Genomic DNA, 11,648 nt, shown 5'->3' on the forward strand with positions numbered 1-11,648 from the left:
CTAGATAATTTACCCTCTATATATGTATGATTTATATGATACTATATTCAATTATTATTAAATAATTAGGGTTAAGTAATTAAGTTATTTGAGATTGTTATGTAATATTTAATTTGTTTGGAATTCTTGTGTTTAAGTTGTTTTGTATATTTGAATTGTTATTAAATTGTTATTTTTAATATGTTTGGATTGTTATTTAACTATTTTTGTTAATTTACATTTATTTAGTGTTAATTATGAATAAATTTTATTTAAAACTAATTTTTTGTTTGAATTTATATTATTTTGTGGATTCATATCTGGATTTTTATCTTACATATGATTGAAAATGTTAAATTTAGTTTTTTTACGGATTATGATATTTAATTCAGATTCAAATTTAGATAATAATACTCAAATAATTTACGGATTTAAATTCAAATAATCAAAAAAGTGAAATAATCGATTTAGTGTGGCTACTAATCCTTGTTTAAGAACCTCTTTAGCTAAGTAAATGCTCCACCAAGTATAAGTTGCATTTGATCCAATTCTCAGTAGTAAGAAGTTTGTGTTATTAAGTAATTTGCTTTCAAAACTCTATAGAACAAAGAACTCAAATTATGGATTAAACGCCATCCTTGTTTATATAAACATGCCACATTGATGTCATTAGGTAAAAAAAATTATTTGACAAGTACTGAATTAAATCTTAAACTTTGACAAATTATAGGGGTTGAGGGCAAAATTTGATCTTTCTTTTTTTTTTGAAAATCTAAATAATTTACGGGTGAACTTTACAGTGAATAAAAGCTCCATCTTCCTGTGATTCCCCTAAATGCATCCAAAAGCCTTAAAATCCAACTAAATTCCAATGATGGCGGGACCGAATCCGCCAAAACAACCGTCATCCTCCTCCAACAACCACCGCAAATCCCGCTGGGAATCTTCCTCTTCCAGCGCCAATAAAAACCCCTCCTCCACAACCGCCGACCACAAGTCCTCCACCAAGCCCAGCCCATCCACCAGGACTGGCCCACCTCCAAGCTCCGCTGCTCAAAACAAGTCACAATCCGACCCCAATCAAGCTCATCCACCCTTCCCCTTCCCCGATCCAGCCGCCCTTGGCCCTCCGCCTCCACCGGCTTATGGATTCCACATGCTGGAGCGTCGGACAATCGTCCTTTACGACGGCAGCGTCCGCTCCTACTTTGCTCTCCCGCCCGATTACCAGGACTTTCCTACCCGACCCATACTCGGACCTCGTGACTTCGGTAGCCCATCAATGGGCTTCCGCGATAATCGCGATTATTGGAATTCGCCGGGTGACGGGCCTGGCCCGTTAAAGAGAAAGTACAGCGATGAAGGAAAAGACCTAAGAGAGGAGAAGAAGGAAAAGATCTACACTTTGGGGCCGGGCGGGTCAGACCGCCTAACTGGAATGAGTAGCCCGCTTGGAAATGAGGAAACTAGGGCAGCCAAGTATATGAGAGTTGGTGGGGGATATCAAAATAATAATGCGGGGTTTAATCATAAGCATTTGGAGGTTGATCAAAGTGCTCTAAAGAAGGCGTTTTTGCACTTTGTGAAGGCAGTTTTTGAGAATACGGGGCAGAAAAAGAATTACTTGGAGGATGGTAAACAAGGGCGGCTTCAATGCTTGGCTTGTGGCAAATCTAATGCCAAATTTAGGTTTGATTCTGAATTGGAATTAACTTCTTGAATGCTATTTTTCATTTTTTGGGACTTGAGTTCCATATTTTACTGCTTAGATGCTTCTGTTCTTTCTTAATTTGATGTGTTGCAACTAGTTAGATTAGATTGCTTGTTTTGTGGCTGTTAACATTTTAATATATTAAGCTAGAGTGCTGTATTTGATAGGTGATATTGACTTAAGGATGCAAATATCTTGGAGCTTGAATTTAGTTGACTTGTGTTGCATTTACTGCACATAGCACTGAAATCGTTTCAGTGCAGGTGTTTGATGTTGTTACCTATTTCTTTCTAGAATAATATTTGTCAAGTGTTATTCTTTTGGATAATGTCTGGGTTTTAATACAATGTTTCCTTTTCTTATTCTGATAGGTGTTTTATAGCATAAACTATTACTAATAAGGATTAGCTGGTGAGTTTCAATAATAAGTTATGGATAAATAATACTGATAGTGCTTACAATAATTGTTAAATTCAGTTGAGGTAATGCAACGCTGAGGCAGTGTTGTCTCCCCCTTTTATAAATGGTTTTCCGGACATTTTTCAACAATCTGATATTTCTAGGGTTTTAGGTAAGTGCGCAATCTGATCTCTTTAGCCTGACCTTAAATCTTGGATTTGCTATTACCTTTTTGCTGGTTTGCTTTGTTCGTGGCATAGTTAATCTTGGTTTGCTATAATCTTGGTTTTGTTGGCTGCTTGCTTTTACTAACTGGTTCAGAGAAGTGCTTCCCATGTGCCATTGCTTGTGTTATTTTGTATTACGGTTTTTTATCAAACCCAAGTCAGTCTATGTCTTCATCATAAAAATGAAAAATGGCACTTTCTGCTAGCAAGCTTTGGTGCTGGATTGCTGTGTTGGTGATTCGTCATTGTTGATTATTTACTGACTCAAGCCTAATTTATTCATAAAATGAAGGGTAGGTTGTACCAATGTATATTTCTCTATAGTGCTTCGATGCAATAGTGATTGTAGTTGTACATAAGGACACCAGTTTATTTATCCATGCAGTGGAAAATTTGTCAGAGATAAAATTGCTGTTATATATATGTTGTATTATTGTAGCTCTTTTTTCTGTTGCTGGCCTCTGTGTCCTGTACGGTTACTTATTCATATTTGGCTATGTTATTTTTTCTGATGGGTTTTAATATTAGATTCCCATTCATTTTCATTTTCAATATAGTAAATTTGATTTTGGATTAACATCAGTATTAATGAGTCTGACCCTTTGCAGTTTCTACAAGTCACTGTTTTTGGGTAGTAAGCATGTCCCTAGTTTGGTTTTGGAAAGTAAGGGGATTTCAGATCCCTTTCCAAGTACCTTTCATCACAATTTAGTCGTAGGTTGGAGCTAAATTGCACCTTTTGCATTTTATAATTACCTTTTCTTTCATAGCAACATGTTGTAATTACCTTATGTTCTTGTAGGCTTTGATCTGGATATTCCTGGTAGACGTTAGTCCTTGTGGCTTAGTTGTTGGTAGTTTATGGCCGATATTTTATGCTGCTTGGTACTAATATACTGTGGTCTGTAACTTCTTTCTTATCCGCATGACATTGCTGGGTTGGCCTGATTGTGGTAATTTGTAATAGCCATTCTTTTGGTAGTTGATAATTTATCAGTAATTCTGAAGCTGAAGGCTGCTAGTGTAAGTTAAAAGTATTAGTCTGTTTCTCTGTTTTTCTTGCCTTACCTAGCATGTAGTGGTATGGTGGCTAGATTTTTTTGTTCTTATTTTGATTTGACTACTTTTCTGTAGAGTGGCCCTTGGGGTGACTCTGATTTGTTCAAGTTTAGCTGTAAACTTATCTTAATTTATGGTGTTGTGTTATCCACCAAGTATAATGTCCACATGCAGGCTTGTATAGAACATGCAGGCATGTATAGAGCGTTTGCCTCCATTCTTTAAAATTATTCAGTGATCTTTCTGTTTGTATTGCTTATGGCACTAGAAATGGAAACCTCGCTTAAATACTCTTATCATGTAGAGAGTGAAGTCTTGGCATATAAAGAGTGTATATCTGGTTCTTCTCAGAGGAAGCAAGTACTAATCTCTTATACTATTTTTTTCTTTGATACTCTTCTTTTCCGTGCACGAGAAACTTTTCATGGTCTTGATTCAACTTTTTTGGGTGTCCAGTCTATTGTCTGTGCTGGTGTTATGATCTGACACCCTGTTGTAGCTATATATTTCTTCAAAATCCATGTATAATCTGTTGCCTATTATTGTAATTGCTGATAAATCTACAGCTTTTGAACCAACCTTATATTTTAGTTGGGGCTTTTTAGGAGGTGCATTTATATCCAACTGCAATCCCTTTCCTCTCCCCCTCTCTTATTCAGTCTCGGTTACAATAATTTTTGGGTGATGACAGTACCCTTATTTCTAATGATATATAAATAAGGAAATGGTTGTTTGGCTATGCTATCATATGGAATAAGTTCACTGCAATCCAGTGTTCAAATTTGCCTTTTGCGCAAGTTTTATCTCGATGCTTGCAGACTACCCAGATGACAATTCAATATTTTGGCTCTATGCCATGCACATTACTTTACCCCTTTTATTTGTACAACTTATTTTCAAACTGCTGAATAATTTTTTGTTCATTTCCCTAGTTCAATCTTGTAGCCTAATTCAAGTGATGTCTCAAAGGAAGACCTGAATTTTATTCTTCAATGCACTTGATATGAAAAATTACAGGTCCTCGAAAGACTTCTCTGATATGCATGGTCTGATAATGCACACATACTACTCAGATAATGCTGACTTGCGTGTGGATCACTTAGGCTTACACAAGGCTCTATGTGTGCTAATGGGATGGAACTACTCAAAGCCTCCTGATAATTCAAAGGCCTATCGGTTCTTACCTGCAGATGAAGCAGTCTCAAACCAAGAGGATTTGATTATGTGGCCTCCTGTGGTGATAGTACATAATACAATTACAGGAAAGGGTAAAGATGGGCGCATGGAAGGTTTGGGGAACAAAGCAATGGATAGCAAACTAAGAGGTATAATGTGCCCCATTATTCTTCATTATTATCAGTGTTTAGTATGGTGGCTAGTGATTTGTTTAGGTGATTTTTAATCTAATTAGTTCCCCTTCTCTTTCCTTATAAGTTTTAAATTATGTTGTCAGTGCATTGACCCGTCATTGTTTGTCATTAATCAAACTTCTTGCTAGATTAGTCAATTCCATTTTGTTTTACACAAGTTTTCAAGGATAGGGCACAACTATGCTATCTCTATTGGCCTGATAAACTTATGAGTAGAGGGTCATTTTTAGTATTCTTTCCAACTCATGGAGCGCTCTATCCAGCAAACAGCAAATATACTATATATATATATTTTTCCCCCCATAAATTTTTTTGAAACTTGAGAAAACTTTGGTGCATTCTGATTCCTTAATTTTGCATTTGCTTATTAAGTGGAAGTTGAGACAGAAATTGTTGCTTGCTGGTTTCATTTTTCCCATTGTTGAATCCTTTTAATAATAAGTGTGATTTAAAAGTATGTTGTTCTTGGTTGTGTATAATATTTCTGATTATGCTTGCATTTATTCTTCATCGTTTCCTGCTTGAATGGTCACTGTGGCCACTCCTGAACCTTTAGTTGTGCTTATTAAGGTCTTAATTTTTTTTAGTGCCGATTCTTTGTTTTAATTCCTTTACATTTTTCTCCCATTCTTGTTGATGCTTATAGTCTCTAACCACTATTGCTAAGTGCTAATTTTTGTGGATCTAGCCTGATGGGATCTCATGTTTGTCTGGCATGGACTTGGTAATGGACCAAATTTTGCATTATCTGATCTGTAAGTGGATCATAGTTTTTCCTGAGCATTAATATCAATTTTGGAGAAAGCCAAGCTGGTTCTATATTTCTAATGCTCTGGCCAATTTCTATCAAAGCTTTAGCTATGGTTGTTGGATGAATTATGCTTTATCTGATATTAGTTAAGTTGGACTAGACTTGGTAGCTTGAGCAGGTAGTCCTCAAACTTGTCTTAATTACAATCCAGATCAAAACATTGGTTTCACTAAACTAGGCAAATAGTTCTCAAACTGGTCTTGATTAATATCCAGATCAAAGCCCTGGCTTGATAAAATATCCTTGAACCTTTTTTATCTTACCTATTGAAACCTATATCTGGCATTCTTCTGTGTTATTTATGGATGAGTAAATGTTATTTCTAGTATTTCATTGAGTGTGAGCCTATAGGCATCTTTGATGGTAAATTTGTGCTTTGGGTCAAGGTACTCTAAATCACATGTTGGTTTCAACATTCCCTATGAAAGCATCACGAAATTGTCATTTAAAAACCTTTTTGTCTGAGCTCTAAAATTTGGTGTCCAGGGACTATTCTCTAACATCAATAATTCCCATGAATCCGTCTTATTTTACTTGTATTATGGTTTAATTTTCTCTCTGCCTCGTGTCAACTATTCTGCCATTTTGCTGTTTATGATTTACAGTTTTATGACTGGTGTCTGATTCTGAATGTTGCCATTTTGGTATTCAATGAAGTTGCAATTTGCAGTGAACAAGTATTTTATCATCATGAAATTCCTTAATTCCATCTTAGTAGTTTCACCCTAACATTTGTTTGCTCTTCTGGTTGTTGTGGTGGTAAGTATTGAATATGGAGGAAAAAAATTCAATTATGTCTTGTAAGTTCTCTCTTTAAATATAGTGCATTGAGACCCGCTCACTATAATTTGTTTTCAATGAAGAAAGTTATAGATTGCTTTTCTGTTGGCCTTTTCGGCTGGTACCAAGGTGATGAGATTGAGGAGATTTACTTTGTTGAAATTTTTGGATGCTGATTTAATTGAGCCTTATGTCTGTCGTGCTTATATCGGGTTCCATTTTTCCAAATTTACTTGTTCTATTGAGACCTTCTGGATAATGTTAGACTGTAGTTTAGCTTGTTTGTGATTCCTTGATGTGTGCAAGCACTTCTGCTCTTTGTTGCTCTCATTTTTGTTGAAGTTTCCATATACAAAACTGTCTGTCACATGAATATGAGGATATGACCTCCAAATACATGGAGAAGCTTATAACTCTCTGGCAATACGGGTACATTCCCATATCCTACTCTCGCAATCAAGTCCAGGTAACCTTGCTTCTTTTAATCATAGTCCGCTTCCAACCTTTGTGCATGTGTAGTTTGCTAGTCAGACTGCTAGTTCAGCCATATTCAGTTAGTAACAGTTAATTGGTGGCTTTAGATTTGTGATATCATTATTATTATTTACTGGAATAATGCTAGGATGATGCTCAAGGGGCAAATGCCAAGGTGCCTCTTTGTCTTTTCTGGAGAAAATGCTTTGAGAAGATGAGCACTAAAGAAAGTCTGGTTTTCCATTATGGACAATGTTTAGCTTTTCTATATTTTTATGATTCCTCAAACTGCTGCAGATTGACATCCATTTAGTTGTATACTTAATCAAAATGAGGGAGAAATTAGAAAACGCCATATGGTTTTTTTGAAATACTTAGTGCTCATGGTTTCTTCATGAAGCTTATGTATTTCTGCAAATAGTAATTTTCGAGTATTTTTATTGCACTCTGAGAGTTTCAATAGCCTGCTACATTGATTGCATTCAGAAGTGTGTATCCTGTGGCAGGGAAGATCTTGTATTTCTTTTTATCTATGTTGCTCAGTGTGAGTGTCATATATGGTATGCATGCGACATGGTATGGTTAGATTTTTCTAAGTTTTTTCATGTATTTGGAGGATCCTTGTAAATTATATCTCCATATCCATGTGTTGTACACAAGTTTTAGACACGGGTACTTCAATAAATATGAAGAGTCGAGCAACATAGCATTTTAATTGCTAATAATTGTGTAACGACATATATTACTCTGACTCTTCTTTTTCTTCAAGTACTTATATCTGATGCTTGTGTCTGAGACATACTCGGACATCAGGGAGATGACCTTCCAAATACATAGAGAAGCTTAGAAATAAAATTACACCAAAGGGATAGGCCAGCAAGGAGGTTTTACATAAGCACACCAAATTTCATTAATGGTCCAATTACAATGTTGTTTAGTTGCATGAGGTACCATTAGTAGTAAGGTTGGCATCTTGCCTCTCACTGATAAGTATATTCACTAAATTGTTGATTTTTGCTTGCTTAGATCATTCATTGTAGAATTTATTACTGCTAGCAGCATATGGGAGCTGCCTTCTTTTCTCTCTGAAACAACCCTTCTCTTCAATTTAACTGGTGCAGAGGGGTAAAGATTCGTTCCTCAGCAGTGGAGATGTCAATTTGTTTATCTATGGTAGATTAATATCGAAGTTGATCTATGGCAGAAATTTTAGTGGTTGAATATAAAGATATATGAAAATAAGAGGAAAGGAATTTTGAACAAATGATAACCGTAGAATTGTTGGAAGTGCCACCGTAGGATAAAGAAATGGATATTTCCTTTTAGTAGTGAAGGGGATCCTTTTCTGGCACACAGACGTGTACAAGTCAAATTCTATTGTTGTCTTTATGGTTAAGAATCTCTTTCTTTCATTACATTGCTTTTAACCTGTTTGTTGTGATTCACAAACTTGTCTTTTTCTCTGATAAGTTACTCTTTGGTTTTTTGCTATTATAATATATTTTCATTGTGATCACCTTGAAGTTTGAAAATCTGGATTGCTGTATGTTTGTCATTTGCTTGTGCTCGTCATTACCAGGCAGTATGATAAATTTGTTTGTCATCTTTTTCACAACTATGTTTTCTTTATCTAGTGCATTTCATGTATATAGGTGATTTGCTGCATGAGTACATGTCATTGTGTTACTGGTTTGTTGTCTGCCAGTGACAGTGGGTTCTTGACGGCTCATTTGTTTAATTGATCCCGATAAGTGAGCCTGTCTGTTACTTGTTTTCACTAGTACAATGCGAGTGTTTTGCATCTTGTCAGAAGCCACTGTGAAGAGCAAAAACTTTTCAATGGGTCTTATATTGTTTTAAAAAGTTACTGAGGAATCTTTATCATGATTCTGAATATCTTGCAAAAATGTATCAACAAATCAACCCCTGGGCTAGTGATATTCTCAATGAGCTTCACCATGCACTTCAAAGTTTCAATGAATCTAACTTTTTTCAAAATATTTCATTTTACTATTAATGTTTGTGCTTTCAGACCTTGGGTTTGGAAGTGGCAAGTGCAAGTCCATGTATGGTAGAGAAGGTCATCTCGGTATTACAGTGGTCAAGTTTGCCAGTGATCAGTCAGGCCTGATCGATGCTGTCAGGCTCGCTGAATACTTTGAGAAGGAAAACCGTGGTCGCAAGGCTTGGTCCCATCTACAGCCTTTGACTTTAGGGAAGGATGACGATGATAAAAATCCCAATCTTGTGAAGGTGGATGAGAGGAATGGACAAAAAAAGAGGATCTTTTATGGTTACCTCGGAACAGTTGCTGATCTGGACAAGGTTGATTTTGACATTCGGAACAAGGTTGTGATTGAGAGTAGGGGAGAGCATAAAGGACCCAGGTAGTTGCTTCTGGCTTAACATTGCAAAGGTACTAGGATGTTTTCTCAATTATAGTTATATTAGATTTTGGGAATAACTGGTACATGGATATTTGACGGTACCATTTCTTGGTATTGGAAAGTGGTTTTCAAGTGTCTCGTTTAATCGATGAAATTATTTGTCATCAAATTAGGTGCCCCTCTTGTCGAAAATGTAATTATATTCCTCGTTGGTACAAGGATTGTCTGGTTACATCTTTTGTATGCTATTGGTATTTCAGTTATTCTAGCAGTTTTATCTTTAAAGAAAAAGGTATCAAAGAAGGAAAAGAATAGTTTGGTTATAAAGCCATAGTCCAGTTCTTGAACTAGTCTACATGGGATTGTTTTTCGTAACATATTTGATGGCTCCAGAGAAAATTTTCTTTAGATATGTTAAAGAGGTTTTATGAGCTAGATATTCAACATTAGTCGTACGGTATTTTTTTTTTGGGTAATAGTTTCAAGCAGGAAAGGCAGTAAAGAAACAATTTGTGAGGAGCATGTCAAACAGAAATTAATTCCTAATGAGATGCAGTCTCTAGGAGGTGAGAAAACAATGTTGGATATTAGGTGTCGAGCTTCTTCAGGTCTTCGAAGATGAGTAAAAATGCATTTATGGCAAATGACGTTTTCAGTTTTGGTCAAGTATAATAAGGGTCTGTTTGGTAATACTTTTGAAAAGTGTTGTGAAAAAGTGATTTTGAGAAGTACTTTTGAAAATTTGAGTGTTTGGTATTGCTGTTAAAAAGTGTTTTTGAGAAATAAAATGTCTATTTTAGACATGATATTATAAAGTAACAAATATGTATTTAAATAATGTTCAAATTAGTTAATATTATGATATTTTAGCAATAATATAAAAAATAATTTATTATAACTTATTCTTAATATTTTAATATATAATATTAATTTTAAATATTTTTAAGCAATTAATATTAATTATTTATTAAATTTAACTAGAATATATAAACTATATTTAAATATTTAAATATAATAATTAAATATTTATAATTAGATATTGACACAATTATATTATTTTGAAAATATTTTTTTTCATTTTTAATTAATATTTTTAACACATTTGTATTATTTTATTTTAAAATATACTTTGAATATATAACTCATATTAAATATTAATATAACATATAAAATATAAACTTAACAAATTAAAATATTACATATATTTGGATTAAAGTTCAAACAAAAAAATGAATTCTAACGTTAGAAAAAATGAGAAAAAAAGAAAAAGAACAAATAAGACTAAAAAAGTAATATAGTCTCTCAAAAATACTTTTGAGCTGAAAAAGCATTAAAATTTCTCCTTTTTCATCTAAGAAAAAGGACTTTTATTAAGTCGAAAAGCTTTTACTTTAAATGCAGCACCAAATACCATTTTGCCTTGCTGTCAACCAAGAGAACTGCCATACCATACAGCTTGAGAGGGGACAGAGCATGAAAAGATGTTCTGGAGTTTCTTCCTTATCTCTGCAAAAAGGGAAAGGGAATATTAGTGGTTTATACCCTTTTCGCTATTATGGATGAACAAGGTTAATCCATTGAAGCAAATCTTCCATAGATTTTGAAGTGAGTCTTCCATTTCCTAATAGAAAATCAAAAGTTTGTTGGCCAAGTAGGATGTTGAGATGGACCTTCAAGAGTAAGAACGTGATACCTAGTTTTGATTCTCCTATTACATAATCATATATCAAGAAATAAGAAAACGGTCTGAATTTTAATCAAGAGAAAACTTGCTTTTTGTGTTTAGTTGCTATTTATATAACTTGATTAACGAGTCTCAGTTAAGCTGAACTCTTGAAGTACTACTGCTAACAACAATTATTTTGTGGCTAACAACTCGTTAGTTATCTTTACTAGAATCTGTCTTTAACTCTTAACAATTTAGCACGCGATTCATATGGGATAATAATTCTTGAAAACTCATCGATTTGTAAGTTGATTCGTACAAGATCTCGGATCCATTGTTTTAGGGATTAAGTCTAATTACAGAAAAATTTCCTCAGAACTAGAATATTTTTGTCGTCACCAACTTGCCAGCGAGTTCCTTCCTTGGAGTGTACTTTGGAACAATAGTTTTATTAATTAAGGAATTTCTTATCTTTTAAAATCCGCAATGGGAAGCAGGTCTAGATTAAAAGAGTCACTAGCCTTGATTCCAATGGTTTGCATAAACTCCCAATTTATGAAGTGACATTTCCTTGCTCATTCCATCAAAGCTTTTGGTAGTCTTAACCAAAGAAAAAGCAAAAGTCCTTCGGGGCATTAAAACATGACATTTGAAAGAGTGGAAGGCTAGAGAGGGTATACTTAACGAGAGTCAACCTTCCATCATGATAAAGTAATTTTGAAGCAGAATAGGCTTAAAAAATTGATTTCTTTTAGATGTCAAAACCAATATAAGTGACCCTAAAA

At 34.5% G+C, this 11,648-nt stretch overlaps 1 protein-coding gene across 1 annotated transcript; it reads left to right on the forward strand.

The window, feature by feature from the left end:
* Positions 1-655: 655 nt before the first annotated feature.
* On the forward strand, positions 656-9,460 carry LOC107888885 (uncharacterized). Its single transcript, XM_016813143.2, has 3 exons — positions 656-1,668; positions 4,393-4,700; positions 8,843-9,460. Exons 1-3 carry the CDS (start codon positions 851-853, stop codon positions 9,199-9,201), a joined length of 1,485 nt encoding a protein of 494 aa, XP_016668632.1. The 5' UTR covers positions 656-850; the 3' UTR covers positions 9,202-9,460.
* Positions 9,461-11,648: the final 2,188 nt, after the last annotated feature.

The sequence above is a fragment of the Gossypium hirsutum genome, chromosome A09 (genome assembly GCF_007990345.1).
Source record: "Gossypium hirsutum isolate 1008001.06 chromosome A09, Gossypium_hirsutum_v2.1, whole genome shotgun sequence".
NCBI classification, from domain to species: Eukaryota; Viridiplantae; Streptophyta; class Magnoliopsida; order Malvales; family Malvaceae; genus Gossypium; species Gossypium hirsutum.